Below are 20083 nucleotides of genomic sequence, written 5' to 3' on the forward strand. Positions count from 1 at the left end.
TTTTTTTTTTTTTTTTCTTGCTAAAGATGTTAAGCACGAGAAGTAACCCGAAATGAGCGAACAGATTATTTCCAATGCGTTTTAAAGCGGCAAAAGGGTGTATTGAGCGCGTGCTGAAGTTATATCACACACATAGGGGTGGGAGAATTATGCATAAAGGTACAAGTGTGTTCGTATTTTCGCCTAAGAATGCGTGGCAGCATAAAGGTACCTGTAGTTGCACACCAAAGTAAGCACACCCTGTTACGCACAGAAGTGGCCATCAGAACATTTTCATCACTCAATTTTTTCCCTTCCTGTAAATTCCTTCCGAGAAAAAGTTACAAAAATAATAGACAGCACTTTTCCCCAACAGGCTATCTGTACATTAAAGACTTCTGCGCGTACTATTCTGTATATGCGACCGTTACTTCTACCCTTTGCACGTTCGCAAAAAGGAGTTGTTATTGGCAGCACATTAAAATTTGCTTGATAAAAAAATTAACAGAACATATAAAAATGGCGCGGAGATTTATGCGGCGAGCTGCTTACAGAGGGGGGAGGTAAAACATATAGACGAACTTTATGTCCACTTTTTTTTTTTTTTTTTTTTTCCCCAATTCCAGCTGTCTGCCGTTTGCAACTGTACAGTTGGTTACACGCTCGCGCATCTTGCGTATACGCACATATGGTGTGCATGTAAACATATTCATATAATATACATATACACATATATATGTGTACATATACGCATACGCGAGCTTGTACGTTTTGCTGGTTCCCCCCTTTTGAGGATGTAACCCCTCCACGCAGACATGTTTAAACGTTTTCCCTTATAAGGCTCTCTTTGCGAAAAAAACGCGGGATGCATAGGGAAGTGGGCATACCTCTGCCTTCGCACAGTCACAACTTCCGCAGCCAATCCCGCAAATACACGCAAACACGCATATGCTTATACACGTCGTACATATGTAAATCATATACATATGGCATTTTTGTGTGGTGCCTCTTTTAATGGGCCTTCCCCTCCTCGCTCTTGTGCGTGCGCTCAAATGTTTACGCGCACGTAGGGTCAAATGTGATCAGAACGCCGCCGCCCATGCAAAATGACGCTTGGCCGCCTCCAACGAACTTATATGTGAACCTGTGTACACAAGTTAACATGTACACAGTACAATTTTCTTATGTACATATATATAACATATGATTATTACATCCCAAATGTACGAGGAAAGCGTCTCTTCACAAAAAAATCTCTTCCGCATAAAAGCGAAACATTTAAGCCATCGCGCAAATCAGCTCTTCTCAACGCGTTTGCCGTTTCTACCATTTGGCCCATTTTGCCATTTTAAAACCGCTTCGATTTTTTAAAAAGAAAACACTTACATGCTGTTTAACAAAATTGCTTCCTTCACTTGAATTATTTTTTTATTTTATTAATTTTTTTTTTTTACCGAAACATGGCGTTGGCAAGAGCGTTCTTTTAACGTACGCTTTAGAGTGCATTTATTTTTCTTTTTATTTAACCTTTTCACATTTTGCTTTGTACCCTTGCTCTTGTTCATATTTACGATTTTTTTTTTTTTTTTTTTTCTTCCTCCTCTTCCTGAGCCATTGTTTTTGACGCAAATGTGTGTATATACATATATACATATCTGCACATATGCGTATGGGTACTCTTGGTACATTCTTTATATGCATTGCGTAAACGCAGTTCTTCGTACCCTCACTTGTTCGATTTTTATGGAGACCAGCAGTCCGCTTTATTTGTAAACCCAGCCCTGAGTGTTTTTATTAAATCGTCGTTTTTTCCTCCTTCTTGAATCGCACAATTGTCATCCATTGATCGGCTCCTCTTCCGCAACATATACAACGCCAACACGTGTTTCCATTTGCACAATAAAATTACGCGCATACGGGTTGTGGTGATATTGCATCGCAGCACACATAACAAAAAAAAAAAAAAAGGCGCGTCCTGATCCATCTGATCCATCGTCCCCATCAAGCGCCTAACAACACTTCTCACCGCGTCTCTGTGCGCATCCCACTTAACGACTTCCCCACAAACACAAAAAAAAAAAAAAAAAAAATGAATGCAGCTGCTATAGAAGTTATCAACAAGTTGAAGAAAGAAGATGAGAGCAACAACAAGTGTTTCGATTGTGGAGTCCCCAACCCAGACTGGGTGTCAGTGAACCATGGAGTGTTTCTCTGCATTAACTGTTCAGGCGTTCATAGAAGTTTGGGAGTACACATAAGTATAGTAAGGAGTATAAAAATGGATATATTCACAGATGAGCAATTAAAATATTTGGACAAAGGAGGCAATAAAAAATTTCAAACATATTTAGAAAATTATGGAATTAATGATTTTATTCCTGAAAGAAAATATAGAACTAAAGCAGCTGAACATTACAGAAAAATTATGAAATCCATTGTTCATAATTCTGACCCTCCTTCTCCATTATCGCTCGATGAAGGCAAGGATTTAATTAATTTTGGACAAAATGAAAATATGAAGAATGGAAGCGAAACGAACAAAAATAGCAAAAATAATTTTTATGCAGATGATCAGCCGAATTTCATACCCTCTCTGAACACCTCCGAAATATTGGATAACGTGTCAGCTACATTTTCCAATATTATTAACAAAGCGCAAACCATGACAACGAACACAATAAATAATTTAAATAAAAATGACCTCATCGAAACTACCAAAGATACACTAATGAATAGCAGTAGCTGGATTACTGAAAAGACAAAAAAAATTGCAGAAAATGTCAGTGATAATCCTTGGTGGGAAAAGGGCCAAAGCAAAATAAAAGACGTGACGCAAAATGCAAGTGGCTGGATTTCAAGCATCTCCTCAACCGTTTCCAGAACCAACAGCAATTTCTTGTTTACGAACAGTGAGTTCGGTGCCACGGGCGGCCCCACTGGCACGGGAAGCGTAAGCACAAATGCTAGTGCGGAGGGAGCACAGGGCGCTGCGCCTGCTGATCAGGTCGCCAGCACAGCCAATAGTGTCAACAATGCCAACGCCGACGGGGCCAGTAAACCCAGTGCGGCCGAGAACAATCCGACGTTCAGCTGAACGCACACAAACAACAGTCTCAACAAAAAACGAGAAGCAATGTGGATTTGTTTTTTCTTCACGTGCGGCTGACACAATGCACAATTCTTCGATGCACAAACGTTATAATGATAATTCACCCACACGCCAGCGTGCGCACACACATATGTATGTATATATATGTCCCTCCGCACCCCGAGCTCGTTTCTTCGTTGCATAAGTAGAAGACCCTCCCATCCACGTGCACATAGAGAAGCCAAGTGGAAAAACTATACCAATTAGAAGGATAGCCAAATGAGTGATACCATGTCTCACCACTTACCCCAATTCATAGGTTCCCTTTTTTTTGTTTTTTTTGTACGCCTTCGCAAATTCTTCATGTCTTCAATATTAAGCACAATACAAGGGCAGCAAAAGGAAGCGGACAATTTGTATGCTAATTCCATATATATGTTACCACGACATGGAAGAAGTTACGCTCGTTCCTTTTTTTTCTTTTTTTTTTTTTCACCCTCCTTTTTATGAATTTTTAACATTTTTAAAACCATCACCATGTGATTATAACAGCGTTATTTATTCATATGACAATTGTGCGATTTTTCTTTTCATTGTTCCTCCGCATAAAGTATAAATTGCGTACTTGACGGACATCTCTGTAGATGGACAAACTGCATATAACTGCATTTGTTTCACAAACGGGTCCAAGGATTAATCTTACGAATGTGATGTTTGGGCGAATTGAATTCATCTCGTGCAAATGGAACGAGGAAGTCGATCTGAGTTAGAACTATCACGGAGACGAGAAGCCCCTAAGAGTGCCTCCACACAATGGTGTACATTTTTTTTTTTTTTTTTTCGTCAATCTATCCACCATGCTTTGTTGCACAATATGCATATATATGCATACATATGTGTGTGCGTGTGTGAAGTTTTTATATGCTATTTTTTAAGTACCATTTTGTAACATGACCAATTCTTATAAAGAAGACCATCTGTGCGTGTACAACAAGCCATCCTGTTTTATTTTCTTTACTTTTATTTATTTTATTTTTTTTTTTTTATGTACCAACTTAGATTTATTTTTTTTACGAACTTTCGACATTTTAATTAAATAACTCATGAAGAATTGCTTTTGTGACTCTAGCAATGGCGTGCTTTATTTCAGCTACAAGGAAAAAAAAATCACAAACCAAGAGGTAACGTATAAATTGGAGCAAAGGTACTCGAATTGCTGTAGCCCCCCCCCTTGCTCTCTTTGGCAAAGACATGTAGATACGAACGTGTGGGTGCACCCACGTGATGGTAAAATATAGAATGAACAATAACTACTTGTGGAAAGCTGTCCTTGCACCATGCGGTAATTGGAAGAGCCATCTCGTGCAAGTAAATCTGACGGGTTCCACTTCATATGGACGTTCTTTTTAACTGACTCTTTTTTAAGCTTATCGTTGCCACGGTTATGTTTTCTTCCAACCTGGTTCATTGGCACAGGGGGCGGAAAGACACGGTCATGTAACACGAAGTTGGTGGAAAAATTCGCTAAAAGAACACACTCCAACAACAGTCACTTATCTAACCGTGTAGCGAATTTTTATTTTGGCACCCCGTCTATTCGTATAACTAACTACATGATCGCTCATTAGACCTTTACCTTTTTTGGCTTGTGTGGTAAGCACCGCGAAATGATGATCATATGTTTGGAAGGTTTTTCATTGAGATCTTCCTTGCCGCTTCCCCAAATGGGTAGCATGGACACAGCACGCATTCTGCGCTTCCTTGAAATAATATGTGCATTACAATGGAGAATAAAAAAAGTCGCAACAATACGCTACAGTTTACATTGTAACACACACATTATAGGCACCAAAAAAGGATTCTCCTTTATCTTCTCATTTGTGCATTTTCCCCGGAAAATGATTTACTCAAATTAGTTCGCCATTTCTCCGCTCTGTAGAATGGAAAAGCATCTAGCTATGTGACAATTGGGGGGGAAAAAAAAAAAAAAACAGCTAAAATGCAGGTAAAAATAGCGATAAAAAGGACACAACAGAGCAAAAGTACAAAATGGCTAGAAAAAAAAAAAAAAATAGCCAAAATGTAGGTGACAACAAGAACTAATCTGAGACAATACAGGGAAAAAATGCAAAATAGACAGAAATAAAAAAAAAAAAAAAAAAAAAAAAAAAAAAAAAAACAGCTAAAATGCAGGTAAAAATAGACACTCGAACAAATATCAAAATAAGTGTTAAGTAGAAACGAAATGTAAAAAAAAAAAATTCACAAAACAATAACAAGTGTTGTAAAACAGAAAGAACAAAATAGTTCTGAAAAATAAAACAACGGTTAAGACCAAACAGAATTATCTTCATATCGTTTGGACGAAAAACCTAAATTACATTTTTTTGCTCATACAATAAGGCAAACATTTATGTCAATTTTTTATCCCAACTAAAATTGCATCTTGTTAACATTTCCAAAAATTTTTCTACTTTTTATAGTCATCCCCATCTGTGCACCTTTTGTAAACCATTGTCACTCCTAAAATGGTGCCAAAGCGTATCTTCTCCGTTTACGCCATCTCCTGCGCGCTCCTGTTACTCTGTTGGAACATCGGAGATGTGAACGGTCAGCCACCAAAGAGAGGACACGTAAATGAACTCATAAGACGGTTCGAGGTTCAGGGCAACGAAGACAGACAACAACGAGGCTCGAATGAAAATAAATCGTTCGAAGGAGGTTCACAAGGGATGCAAAATCCCTTAAATAGAGGACAAAACACTGCTATGTATGAAGAACCACAGCCAGGGACATCATACGGCCCCATGCGTAGCAGCAATGCCCTTCCCACAGAGACAAGGTCATTCAGCGTAGACAACTATTCGGAGGATGACTCTGACGAGGATAATGACTACGGGGGTAACCTCGGAAATGTTTACGAGCGTGACTATCGCAGCGATCAGCAGAATCAGCGTGGTAACTCTCATCAAATAAGGCAAACATACAACCAAGCAGAGGAAGATGGAAGAATGAGCCCAAAGGGTAATGTTTATTTAGGCAAAGATTTCGAAAATTTTAACAAAAGGTTAGGACTTAGTATGGACGACTACATGAGCGATACGGAGGACTATTCATTCGACAGCTCAAATAACAGTAGTGACGTTCGAAGTAACGAATCCAATGCATATGATGCCGACAGGTCTTCCATTTATGAGGACATTCAATTTGTGAAACGAAGAGACAATAGACAGCCAAATGATGATATGCATCTTGCAAGGATGGATGGAAGACGAAATGCTATACATCACAGCAGTGACAGTGGTGCACAAGTATCACCCCCACGCGAAAGTGGAAGAGTGAGGGATCCCAGCAGTGATGTGTATGACTATGCGTATGGAAGGAATGGCTCAAATAGGTCAGCACCTCTCAATCCTTATTCCTACCCACAGGAGGACTTCAACCGACGAACACTTCCTCCAACAGAGAACAAGAAATCAATGAGAACCTCAAGTTTACCCTTACAGTACGATTATAGCATGCCTTTAGACAATTACTCAAATAGTTATAATTCCAGCAATAATATTTATAGTGTAATCCCCGGAGAGGAGCAATACGAAGATGAAATAAGTCAAACAAGAACAACACCAGGGTACAGTTCTTTGGATAATACCACACGCCTCGATCGTAATGGAGTACTCCCAGTCAGAGGGGTTAAAAAATCGGCTTCTTCTTATGATCCAGAGAGTAGAAAAAGTAGGACGGGTGGTTTTTTCAACAAATTTAGGAAAAGCAAGAAGGTGGACGTTTCTAAAGGAGTGTCCACGCAGCAGGGTTTGAAAGATGGCAGACAAGATTCAAAGTCACCGAGTTTAATCACCCTGTTTAGCACCTACCAGAGAGATCTTTTTCTGCATAAATATAGCAAACCGTCTGGCAATATCGGCGGTAATGTTAGTGGCAATGTCAATACCAGTAGTAGCACTGGCCTGAAGAGGCTCTTTTCACGAAGTGGCACGGACGCTAGGCTGTCCATAACGGGGGAGTTACAAATGGCCGCGGAACAGTGCATAGCCAAAAATAGGAGTAAGCTAACCAGGCCCGTGCTCATGAAGAACTTAGCTTTTAACAATTCAGACTTGTTAAGGAATTATGAATACGCCGTTTCGTACATTTTGGAGAATTGCAAAAATGGCAACTCTGCCTGTTTAAATATCAGGCCCATGACATATAGCGAGCTCAATCCGGACGTAGCCAGCATAGTCACTTCATTACCTAACATATACATTTTGAGTACATACGAATTTCTACTAACCAATTTGAGAATGTGTGGGTCGTTCAGAACGATGGTAAAGAACAGGGTAAAGGAGAATAAGCTGACCCCAACGGACATTGTCTTGTTACTCTCTAGCGCGCACTTCAAAAGTTGGGTGAACCAAATCTTAGTTAAACACTTGGCATCATTCCTTATGACGAAGAAGGCAGTGCATCTGGAGAAGTACTTTCTATCGGTTGTGATTTCCCTTACCCCCTTCATCAAGCCCGCACTGAAAATTTACTTTGGTGAGCGTTACGCAAAATTAAGTACGTATAGTCTAGATGTAGAAATGAACAAAATGATTAGTGAAATGTTGGATGTGGCTCTCCGCTGGACTCAGGCATTTCAACACAAGTTCTCAGACGAAAGCAATAAGATCCTTTTGAAGGTACACAAAGAATTAGCGTCTTATTCTAAAAGCAGAAATGGGAGGTTGTCCGGGAAATTCAGAACCTTGGAGGCACTCCTGCTTAGGCAGAAGCTGGCCAGCGACGTGACGAATAACCAGGACCAAGGGTATCGCCTCTTAATCCAGCATGTTTTGAAATACGTGCAGAATGTGCACTTCGCCGTTTTGGAGTAGCGAAAGCGAGCATGGTCAGCAGAATTCCATCGTTTTGAGGTTCCCTTGAAAAAAAATGGGAAAAGGAAATAATGGAAGCGACACCGGGCTGTTCAGAGGGGTAGGTGGGCCTAAGCGACGCTTTGTCAACATACCTGCACGGCGAACGTGTGTATGTGTATATACCTTCCCTTGTGCCAATTTTTTTTTTTTTTCTTTTTAAAAATTTTTTTAACAATAACTTAAACAAACTGCGTTTCCCACTGCGTGGAATTTTTTTTTTTTTGCGACTGCGCGGATTGACTTTTAAAACGAAAAAAAATGTGAAAAGGGGGCACGTCTGTATTTTTCAGAGTAAGTCTTCTATGAGGTCGGCGGGAAGCTGATCAAGGAGGACCTGCGGGGAGGGGGTATGAAGTAGACGCAGGGAAGTTGGAGTGGTTTAGTGTTCAGGGTTGATCTCTATGTTATGTCCTCACCGGCAGGCCTCTCATTCTTTTAGCTGCGCTCACTGGCCCTTTTTCTCTACTTACAATTAGCTCCTCGTGGGGCTTCATCCTGAGGACGGCCTCGGTCAGGTGTTCCTTGAAATAGCTTTTATGCTTCAAAATTAAGTTAATAATTTTTCCAATGTATTCTTCATTTCCCCTTTCATCGGAGTCGTTATTGAGAGCTCGCTTAATCTTTTTCATGTAACTTCTATTGTTCAGGATTTTCATGGCTTCCTTGAGGCTTATCTTGTCTGGCAGCTCGGCTTCATTTTCATCAAGCTCTTTATTTAAAGTACTTAATGCATTTTCAAAAGGGTCCATATGTTCCATTTTGTTTTTATTTATTTGTCTTTCAAGTACATCATCATCAGCGTGTGCCTTCTTGCTAATAAAGAAGTTTTCTTTTTCCATATTTTTCATTCTGTTCAAATATTTTTGTGTGTGTACATTGTTTGTTCTGTACGACGTGGTTGGTTCCCATTTGGTGCTTTGTACATTCGTAAAGTCTGCCCCCCAGGAGTCACTCGTGGTGTCATTTCCATAAACACAATTTAGGAGAAAGTCCTTAAAGTCATTCCACAATATGAGTAAATTGTTTGCATCTACATCATCTACGTGATTCATGTTTTGCTTTTGCAAAAGGTCTTTATTCAAATTTAGAATTTTTCTCTTTATATTATCTTCAGGTTCCCACAGCCGAATATTTTCCATGGACTTATGAAGCAGGTACTTTAATTCGTTTAAATTTAAAGAGTTCAAAAGGTTATGAGTTATATTTTTTTTATTTAGAAATTTTCTATTTGCTAAAACGAACAGTTTGATGTCTTCTACTGGAACATTGAAGTCGAACAAGTAGTACCTAATAAATGGGTAATTATCAAATTTCATTTTTTTTTTTTCACAAATACATATTTGTATGAGTCGATTTTTTAGGCTCTCCGTTGATACGTCTATTGGAAGAAGATATTTTTTTTTGTATATTTCTCTTTTCAGTTCTTCTGGTGGCATTTCTGCGAGGTGTGAGAAATCGAGGCTCTCTCCGTCTTTCCCGCTAATTATGGAATTTAGTTGACCCGCGTTCGCTTCGTCCATAGTTAGCCCACCCTCTTCATCATCCTTCTCCGCTTCTCTCCTCTTAGATGCTTTCCCCTCTTCGTCATCCTTCACCGCTTCTTCCTTTTTGTCGCGCTCCATCCAACTCTCTAAACCTTCAAAATTTAAAGTCTCCGCCTGGATGTCACTTGATGAGGCCCCCCACTCATCTCCACCTTCGCTGAGCTTCATCAACTCCTCCATATCATTCGAGTTCTTCCCAGCCGCACCAGCGTCCTCCTTCCCTCGTGGGGCATCCGAACAAAAGTCGTTTATGTCCGTTTTCAGTCCAAACATTTTCGAATAGAATATGGACTCCTCCTTGCGGATGTCGTTTGTCCATTTGGATCTATCACTTACATCTTCGAGGTTCGGCCCGAGAGTCTTTTCCCCAGTGGCACCTTCCTTACACTTATGAGCGCGCACCTTTGTAGAAGCCTTTTTTGCAACACTTCCCTTCTCTTGCCGCTTCCTAAAAATATCGTCCAGAATTCCCTTCATTTCGTCGTTATAATGGTTACTAACCTTTTTTTCGCTCCTCATATTTTTGTCGTCGCTGTGACTGTCCTGCTCGTTTGCCTCCAGTTCAGAATCCGCCACGCATTCCACGTTTTCAGGGTCATTGTACACCTCCCCTCCGTCGTCCTCCTCATCCTCTCCATCACCCATATCGAGCTTAAACATTTCATCAAAATTGTCGTCCTCATCATAAACGTCACCGTGGTCTAAATTTTTTTTTTTTTTCTTCTTCTTCATTTTGTTTCTTCCTTTTGCATTTCCTTCTGGTTTTATTTTTTCATTTTTATGTGTTCCCTCAGTTTGTTCCTCTTCACTGTTGCTGTTCAGGGCACACATTCCTCTCACTCCCCCAGGTTTGGTCCATTTTTTTTCAAAAACATTATAATCACAGTGTGTGTCTTTCATGAGGTAGATCTTGCTGGACCTACAGCTGGGGATTGTTTTCTTCTTGACACTGCTGTTCAATTTTGATTCGTGGTCCCCCCCCGATGGGTCCTCCTTCACACCCACTTCGGGCGCCGCACCCGGCACGCTGCTCTGTACAGCCGCCTCAGAAGACATGCTCAAAAATCTATCATTGCATATTTTCATTTTTTCCTCAATGGACTTCCTCTTCAACTTGAGACTCTGGAGCCACTGGATTTTCTCCTCCGTTATGGAGGAATCAAAGGTGAGGTTAAAAAAAATTAAATTATTTTTTCCATCCGTAGAATTACTATCGCTATGATGAATCTCCCGTTTTATAATTTTATCCACATAAACAATGATGTTCATATTTTTTTGTAATATTAATTCTTTCTCCTCTTGTTCTGGTAAAGGGTCTGTGGGAAGTCCTATATTTATGGTTAGTTTGTTTTTATGTAGTAGAGCTAAAATTTTTATAAATCTACCATTCTTGTCCTTTACATACACATCACAGTCCACGAAAACGCCATAAGGATGTACAGACGTTATTCTCCCTCTGAGTTTTTTCCCCGTGTATATACTCTTCAGAAGAATGCCTTTCTTGTTCACCTTCTCTCTAAGTTCTTTCGTCTCTTCATCATTATCTAGGTGGTCACAAAAAAAGGAGTGATATTGAAACTGCTCTTCGGAAGTGGCATGTACACTAGATGATGTGCTATCCCTATCAGTACTCCCTTCCTCGGCAAGCGGGTCAACCTGCTCTAGAGCACTAGAAACGATGACATTCTTAATAGGGACGTAATTTTTATATGAAGGGGGGTTTTTATAGCCCACGTTAAAATATTCCTCATAATGCTCTTCATTAATATTATACAGCTGTATATATCTGTGCATTAAAAATTTGAAATTTTTATTTTTCAATGCCAGAAGTTTCTCTTCTTTGTTTGTAAATCTAACAATAACATCGCCGAAGAAATTTCCTTTCTTGTCTTTTATAAAAATTGTGTACTTATCCACAAGTTTATATGGTTTGAAAAATTCCCTAATTCTAGCTGTGTCCGCATGAAATGGCATTCCCTTACATAAGACCAAGCAGTTGTAACATTCGGACGTTTTGTCCTCCACAGGTAGGGGAAGAATATTATGTTTGGCGATCTCTTCTCTTTCATAATTTGTCCCTACGCTTTTAATACTTTCCTTTAGCATCTCCTTATTAATATCATCGATTAGCGATTTATGTATGTCTTTTTTTCTAATAAAGGATCCATTGGGAGGTCTCACATTTTTTTCATTAAATTTGATTCTTCTTTTTATATCTTTTATTGTATTCCTCTTCAGAGGGGTAAAGGAATATCTCTTTTTGCTTTTCACCAAATTGCTCTTCGGTGTAATCTCGCTATTACACGCATCTGTGTTTTTAGAACTGGTAACAGCTGCTCTCCTCCTTCTACAGCTTCCTAACCTCCCATGGATCTTATAACATTTCACCTTACTGTCCTTTCGTAGGGAAAATAGTACCGATAGAATAACAGCACTGAGCAGAGCTCTCATGTAGAAGATCTCGCGCATGTACAAACTCTTCGGGGAACTTTCCCTCATATATATATAACACACGTGTACACACCTCTTGTAAAGCGAGAACTTCTTTCAATATTCAACCACTTCGTTTTGTTCCTCCTTTCCCCTCTCTCGTTCAGTTGGGAAAATACACGAGGGGGGTGAAATTGCGCCAAGAGTTATACCTCACTGCAGCGATTCACATTTTTAACAAAAAAAAAAAGGAGCAACTGGAAGGGGTGAAAATGAAAAAAAAAAAAAAAAAAGGCGGGAACAACAAGGGGACAAAATGAAATTTCTTCTCCCATATTTATTTAAACAAAAGGGGGGGAAAAATAATGCCCTCCCTGGTTATCTCTTAAAAGTATACGTAGCCACATTCAACGTTGCAATTTATTTATGTATTTACTTATTTTTGTGCACCCCATGAGGTTTAAAACAAGGAACACTTTTAACCGTGGGGTAAAGTTCGACGAAGTAGCAGCGCGTTGTAGGTGAAAATGGTAAATAGGGTATCTCCCACGTGGCCATGTAAGCGCTATCCACATGAACGCGCTTTACAACTCGCACATACGCACACATAGTGTATACACCTCGTGCGTGAATGCACAGTTTACTAATCTGTTTGAGGGTGTGTTCATCAAGTGAATCTAACTCATCACGGGATAATAATATGCCTAACGCTGAGTAGACTCACACAACTGTGTCATGTGAGGTGCAAGAGCAGAATATCAAATTAGTTCACATTATAGGTAGAGGGAAGGATGCTAAATGATAAACGTGTACGCTCAGTTGAGGCTACCTATTGAAACCCTTATTTTCTTTACCCCAAATGTGCTACAGAAATGTTCAGTCTTAGCGCCTAGCTGCGTAAAGGCTAATTGCGCAACGGGGGCTTTAGACGTACTTCCACTTCCCCCCCTAACGATGTTATTGAAATATCATCATATGGAGCATTTCTACCTCTTGCCGCATACATAACGTTTATATTGCCTGCACCTTTCTTTTTTGTTTTTTCCTTTTTTGAACATTTGGAGTGGACGTGTGAAGTAACCTCTAACAAATACCCCCCATCCCCTACGACAGGCGGACCGGAAAAACACATGAGAATATATGATATGTATATATATGTACCCTCCGCCATTGTACTAACATTATTCCCCTAGGATATTTGCGCAACACCGTTGCAACAACGTCTCAAGAACCATCACAAAGGGATTAAGGGTAAAAAATAGCGTCACCGCAGTGTCTATTTTTTTCCCCCCTCACGGTCTAACCGAAACCTACAGCAGGCTATTCCTCCCATACAATCTGTCCATTCGCACATGTATATGTATCACCTTCAACGGAATGGTAATTGAAAATATTCATATGTATGCAAAAATTGATGCTTTAATAAAATTGTTCCTCGAGAAAGGCTTCCTCAGCTTTGAGCACATAACCCCTCAGTAACATGTAAAAACTGCACCACTTCACCTTCAGTGGGCTTTTTAAATTGCTACAAAAGGGAAATGCAAAACGAGTTTGCCTTCCTAAAGTTAAGGGTGTAGAATATTATCATACGATAAGATAACGTGTATTTAACTACAACGACAAATGGTAATGTTACAAAAAGAAAACGTCTCGCATTATCGTCTATAATTACGGCGTTCAGAGGAAACTTCAAATGTTATACCCCACTTGCTTAAACTTTTGTGGAAAACTCAATTAGGGTTAATTTAAAAAAGACGACAAAATATATTTTGGATGGAAAAATTGTAAAAATGTGGGCAAATTAACCAGCGTAAAAGGTAACAGTTAATATTTTTGCAATAAAATATAAATATGTACTTTTATTAAAAATGTACAAATGCTGATTTCATCCTTCAAATTTTCATCTTTTTATATTTCTATACAAATTTGTACAGACGACATAATTATTACTATATTCAGAGAAAAATTAGGAAAATTCGTATTTTGGTTAAAATAAAGTAATAAGATGGATGAATATTTTATTCAGCTATATTTTACTTTACAATTTTTTAAGAAAAAGGAACATATTTTTTTAAAAAACGTTTTTTTTCGAGGAACAAAAATTGGATAATCCATATATATATATACAAAAAGAGCGACGAAAAAGTATTAAAAAATAAAAAAAAAAAACTTCCTATAAAAAATTATCCCATTTATATAGGTAGAAAAATATGTTCACCATTTTTATATATATTTTTAATTTTATCACATTTTGTTCTTTCTGCTTTTTTGGCATTTCAACCATGTGGTGAAAACATAAACAGCTGCAATATAAACCGTTTACAGAACTCACAGAAAATATATAGCGAAAAAAGAGCAAACAACAATTTTGCTCAATTCGAAAGGGACTTAAATTTAATATAGCTTCACCCGATAAAGCATATAAAATTTGTAAACGTTATAACAATAATAATAATAAAAATAATGCTGTGTTGGCCCTAATTTTCGCGAGAAAATTTTTTTAAAGCCGTATTACGACGGCAACAAAGAGGGTTGCGTTACTATATATATATATTTTTTCTTTATTGTTATTATCAATTGTGCTTTTTGAGCGTGGTTAAAGTTCAGCTGGCGACAAACTCCTGATTTTTCAACCAACAAGGGAAAAATCCCTGGAGGTCAAAATTGATCATCTATGTTTCGGATTCCCAACAATTTCGAAAGAAGCTGAAGGAAATCGAAAATTTTTCATTTATAGAGCCGCGCCTTTTCATCATCACTTTTGATAATCTGTTTATTTATAACAATAAAACATCACAAATACTATAGCAATGATCTTGACTAAGTATTCGTCGACAAAATTTTTTCCTTCTCGCCAGATTTCATTAGGTATTTTTTTCCACACGCAAAGTGTACCTCTCGTGGCATCCACACCATCTCCCCAAGTCGCTACATATACAGCTAGCTATAGTGACAACACAAAAAAAAAAAAAATTTTCTTCACGCGACAGCGAATTTTAATTCGAGTACACTTTCACCCTTTTATTATCATATACCTTTTTAGTCATCCCTTAAATGTTTCTATACATTTTGCAAATCATGCGAGAAGCGCATTTTGTAACATACGGATCTAGAATCTCATAGTGTTCCCTCCCAATCCCGCGGTTTATTCACATCAAACAAAACACAATACGTATGATTTTTTTTTTTTTTTTCTTTTTATCCGCATGGCTTGTGATCCATCGAGAAATGGTTGACCATTTTGTCATTTTTTCATATTAACTATTCTTGTCACCCAGACTAAGTCGCCTTTTGACACAAACGGTCTATGAGAAAAAGAGGACCTGTGTTGACGCGTGGACAAGAACACCTCCTGTTCGTGTATATGATGAACAACATATGAAATTTCTCTGTAAGGATAAAACTCACCAGTGTGGTTAATCTACACCGTGGTAAAAAAAAAAAAAACACTTCATCGTGTCACTGGGCTGTAAATTGTGTGGTGAATGTGAACTTGGGTAATGCCACATATATCCTGTATTATCTAGAGTGGTATTGACAAGGGGGGTAATCCTTTGGAGAAGACCATATACTCCATCCTATTCTCCTGTTGCGTCAACCAGTTGTAGCATTCTTCATGGCTCCTACACTGATCTACTTCTTTATGCCCTCCTGAGGACACAGCTTAATGAACACTACCGTGATGCGAATTATTGAAAAGGATAACAATGGGGCACAAGTTTCATGCTTGCTTCACCAACAGCAGCAACTGAAACATCTCTTCCCACATATTGTGGGTACACGTTGTTGCAGCAGGAACAATTTTGTAAAGAGTGAACAACATGAAGAACAACAAGCGTAGGAGCATATGGTATTTCTCCTCACACTACCACTTTTTTCTAATAAAAAAAAAAAAAAAGAAAAAACGATTTATTCGCTTTCTTCCTGCGGCTTATGTTTTCTTTCCCCTCCAAAAATGGTGTAAAAATTGCGCAAAAATTGTGCACAATTGATTCTGATAAAATGTTCGATTCCTGCCCCCGCAGATGCGCTTAGGTATACCAAGGGCGCTATAACATAAAATGCGTTTAAGCTCAGCATATCGGTACGCTGCCCACATTTTTCTTCCTGCCCTAGTACTGATCCGCCCATTCGATTATCATGCCACTCGTGTATCTATTCAATGGTTTGTAATTTTTTCTTTTCTTCCATTCTTGCCGCGATCATATTCATCCCAATTTAACACCTCTACTGGCCGGTGAAGATGCACGCCGACATAGCCATTTAGATGAATAAAAGGCGGCATTTATATGTACCACCCATGCATACATATTAAGTGTTCGTTCGTGGACGCGCCACTCCACTGTATTACGCGTATAAATATTCCCACGTTTGTTTAACGAACTGGGACTCCTACACCCCTCTTAACAGATAACTACCAGCACGTACAAAATGAATACCGTCAAAGGGACGCAACTTTCTAGTGTGGCAACATAGGGTAGTTTTAAAAGAATGCCATGATCTCTAAGGTGGAGCCGAGTACAGCAAACCCAGGTCGCTCGAGCGAACGGTCGTAGGAGCTGCACGAGCCGTGCAAACATGTACGAGGTGTATTAAATAACTCCGCGGGAAACATACCCTTGGCCGGCTTCATCTGGTGCTCCCCCTGAAGTGATCGCTTCACAGGAGAGGCACGCCGAGGATACGTTCTCCTCCATGATGCCCAACCGAGCATATAACAATACAGACCACACAAGCAGATATATATAGACGGAAGGCAAAATGGTGAGGACACGAAAAAATATCGAAAATATGGAAATTTATGACTACATGAAGGAACTGAATGAAAAAATATGGACCTACCTATTCGAAGACTCTCTAGCACATGAGGCAATATTACACTCCCTAAACGAGTTAGAACAAATTATCATCTCAAGACTCTTGTTCATACAGCAGGTGGTGTCCGAAAGAGCTATGCGCTTGTGGATTAACCCCAACTCTTTAAAAAAATTAAGTGAATGCATAAAAAATTTGGTGGAAGCGAAAATACTTGTAGAAAGCGAAACGAAAAAGGATAATTATAATCAGTACAGAATAAATGAAAAATTCAGATATACAATGCTCAACAAAATTTATAAAAATAGAGAAGACAAAATTTTTATATTTAATAATAACGCTAAGGAACAAATGGAAAAAGAAAAAAATCTGCTTGAAAATAATTTATATCCAACGAAAGAAGAAATTGTCAACTATACACACATGAGGTGGAACAACTTGCTCCATTTTATTGCATCCCCAAAGTTAGGTCATATGAACAATTACATGATTTACAATAATGGCATACCTGTGGAGCACAGACAAGAGGTATACCCTCCATATGCTACCTCCCCAGACCATCGAAATGATGACCGAGGTGACCCAAACAGGAATAAAAATGTAGACAAAGGCCCCTCTTCTTCTTACACCCCTTCGACGAAAGGAAAGAAAAAAAATCAGACAGACGATGAGGAGTATCGGCCCCCTGGCCACTTCCTCTACGGAGGAAACACTCACAATGTTATGAATTACGCCGTGGGAAAGGAGGAACATAACGAAGACGGTGACGAGGGGGAGGACGACGACGGGGAAGAAAATGGCGATGGCCACGGGGATGACAACGACGAGTATGAACACGAAGATGACGATGAGGGGGATAATTCACACAACGAAGAGCACACCGCGCAGGAGGCAAACAAAAACTATACCGAAAAATATGAGAAAGGGCAAAATGAAAATGTCAAATATGATCAGTACGGGTACTACTACGAACAGGCTCCACCGGTCGAAGCTCCCCCAATGGGAAGCGCACACCACCTGAACAACTATGAAGCATATGAATATTATACCCATCATAGTAATAAAAAAAAGAAGAAGAAAAAAAAAAAGGGAGTTTATGCATCCAAGCAAAATGATCTGTATTATAAGAGCTTGCAAAATGTGGAAAATGGATACCTCGAGGAAGACAATAATGAATATTCTTTTTTCTATTCAAGTGCAAAAAACGAAACCTTCCCCTCGTACACTCCATGCGATAGCCTAATTGAAGTGCTCAAGAGAAAAAACTTCATCCTAGAAGATCATGCGAATAGCAACAAGGCAGTGAACATGAGTCGGGAAGCCTTCTCATGGTTCCTCAAGGATATACGAAGCAGGATAATTTCCCTCGTGCTCGAATATTTGCTCATCATAGACGATGGCTACGTCACAAATGTTGCACGGGAAATTACGACCAAATATAAGAAGGACAATAATAGCGCAGACGCTGTTAGTGGTGCAGGCAGTTCTGCAAATGGCCAGAACACGGAAAGTGATTACCATGCATATTCCAATTATACGCACAGTACCGCTTACCCCGAGCACCGCGGAAGCAACGACCTGTACAGTGACAAGGTTTATACACACCATCAAGAGCAGGTAAAAACTGATGGAGGCGGAAACCCTTGTTATGTGACGAAAGAAAACAAGGACCAGAAACAGTCAGAACTATATGTGAAGGAAACCCTATTGCTCATCCTATCCATTAGTCAGTGCACCATTAGTCACCCCATATACCTCGATAATTTAACCAAGGCGCAGAAGGAATTTATAAATTTTGGCATCCACATTGGTCTTTTTTTAAAGCGCACTGAGGACTACGTCTTTGTAACTCCCTACGCTTTGCTTCTAACCATTAATAATTTGAATGTACATAATTACGTAGCTGTCATGAACAGCCTAACAGTTGAAGGGTTGTCTGAAAGCGCATACAACGAGTATACGGTCCATGGTGAGGATGGAGTGGATAATCATCTGCCCAGCAATGGAAGCAATGTTTTGGCCACACGCACCATAAGTATGGGTAGACATGGCCACACTGATGGGGGGGTGAAGAAGATAAGCGAAAAATATTTTCATCACTACTCCCTATTACAAGAGGAAAAGAAAAGACCCCCCACAACAAGTGGTGATACCCATCACAATAATGATAAAGCAAAATATACACACGAATTAGCTAACCATAATTATTTATCCCCAGAAAAAAAAATAAATGGAAACAATAATCTCGAAATGGGATTAATTGTGCAGAGCAATTTTAAAGTCTACCTCTACACAAATTCAACATTGAAAATAAATATTCTCAGTCATTTATGTGAATTACAGGCAAGGACCCCAAACATGGTAGTAGGTATTTTAACCAGAAGGAGTGTGCTAAATGCATATAACTCAGACATCACTGCAAATCAAATTATTAAATTTTTGGAGTCCTATGCTCACCCAGGCAAAAGCAATTTTAAAAGCTCCATACCTGTTAATGTTATTACCCAATTGAAACTGTGGGAATCGGAACGACATAGATTAACACTTGACGATGCCATCGTCTTTAAGTCTTTTGAAAAAGAATTCCTCCCTCACCTGTATCAGCAAATCGTGGTCTGGGCTAATAGTAAAAATTACCTATTGCATTATACACCCTGGCCAAAAAATGCCAACTCCCCAGAATTCGACGCTTGGATGAAGTCGGAAAAGTACCTCTGCTGCATTTACGATTCCAAAAATGAAATCATCGATAAGATTAAGGAGATTAGGGAGAAACTCATGAAGAAGCGCCAAAACGCATAGACCCCAATGGGGCGCATATAATAAGAACAGGAAGAAGTTGGAGAAGAGCACATTTACCACACTGCTCCTTTTTTTTAAAATGCCCCAAAGGGGAAAAAGTACAAAATTAATTTCCATTTCGGCACAATTACAATGACGTGAATATGTAACTTGTGTACACAGCAGGAGTGGTTGTTAATGGTGTCATCATACGGTTCGCAAGATGCCCCTTTGTCTCAGGGGAGACGACAAAAAAGGGCAGCATCATTTCATTATGTGCATATATTTATGGAACATGCTTAGGGAAATATGGGGGCGTTAACACTTTTCCCCCTATGCACCACGCACTGTGAGGAGATGTACACGCTTTTTTTTTTTTTTTGAAAGCTGGTATGTTTAACCAGAACATGCTGTGCGCTTTATATGAATTTTCGCCACAAAAAGGTACATGATATAAGCGCAGGACATGCAGGGGCCCATAAAATTTCTCCCCCCTCTTCTTCATATATTTTTTTTTTTTTTTT

At 39.2% G+C, this 20083-nt stretch overlaps 6 protein-coding genes across 6 annotated transcripts in view; 5 read left to right on the forward strand and 1 right to left on the reverse strand.

The window, feature by feature from the left end:
• Positions 1 to 2068: 2068 nt before the first annotated feature.
• On the forward strand, positions 2069 to 3073 carry AK88_02937 (uncharacterized protein; the record flags this gene model as incomplete). Its single annotated transcript, XM_012480560.1, has 1 exon — positions 2069 to 3073. One exon carries the CDS (start codon positions 2069 to 2071, stop codon positions 3071 to 3073), a length of 1005 nt encoding a protein of 334 aa, XP_012335983.1.
• A 2522-nt stretch (positions 3074 to 5595) lies between these two features.
• On the forward strand, positions 5596 to 7947 carry AK88_02938 (uncharacterized protein; the record flags this gene model as incomplete). The annotated part of the gene is made up of 1 exon (XM_012480561.1): positions 5596 to 7947. The coding sequence occupies one exon, from the start codon at positions 5596 to 5598 to the stop codon at positions 7945 to 7947; it is 2352 nt and encodes a 783-aa protein (XP_012335984.1).
• Positions 7948 to 8275: 328 nt separating this feature from the next.
• On the reverse strand, positions 8276 to 12032 carry AK88_02939 (uncharacterized protein; the record flags this gene model as incomplete). The annotated part of the gene is made up of 2 exons (XM_012480562.1): positions 8276 to 8323; positions 8460 to 12032. 2 exons carry the CDS (start codon positions 12030 to 12032, stop codon positions 8276 to 8278), a joined length of 3621 nt encoding a protein of 1206 aa, XP_012335985.1.
• Positions 12033 to 13340: 1308 nt separating this feature from the next.
• Positions 13341 to 14771, forward strand: AK88_02940 (uncharacterized protein; the record flags this gene model as incomplete). The annotated part of the gene is made up of 4 exons (XM_012480563.1): positions 13341 to 13438; positions 13702 to 13755; positions 13898 to 13960; positions 14621 to 14771. 4 exons carry the CDS (start codon positions 13341 to 13343, stop codon positions 14769 to 14771), a joined length of 366 nt encoding a protein of 121 aa, XP_012335986.1.
• A 1953-nt stretch (positions 14772 to 16724) lies between these two features.
• On the forward strand, positions 16725 to 19580 carry AK88_02941 (uncharacterized protein; the record flags this gene model as incomplete). The annotated part of the gene is made up of 1 exon (XM_012480564.1): positions 16725 to 19580. One exon carries the CDS (start codon positions 16725 to 16727, stop codon positions 19578 to 19580), a length of 2856 nt encoding a protein of 951 aa, XP_012335987.1.
• Positions 19581 to 19951: 371 nt separating this feature from the next.
• Positions 19952 to 20083, forward strand: part of AK88_02942 (uncharacterized protein) — a gene marked incomplete at both ends in the record, with an annotated part of 847 nt that continues 715 nt past the window's right edge. Inside the window, one exon of the mRNA XM_012480565.1 lies at positions 19952 to 20003. Within this exon, the coding sequence (XP_012335988.1) occupies positions 19952 to 20003 (52 nt within the window). The remainder of the gene's footprint in view (positions 20004 to 20083) is intronic.

The sequence above is a fragment of the Plasmodium fragile genome, assembly GCF_000956335.1.
Source record: "Plasmodium fragile strain nilgiri unplaced genomic scaffold supercont1.31, whole genome shotgun sequence".
NCBI lineage: Eukaryota > Apicomplexa > Aconoidasida > Haemosporida > Plasmodiidae > Plasmodium > Plasmodium fragile.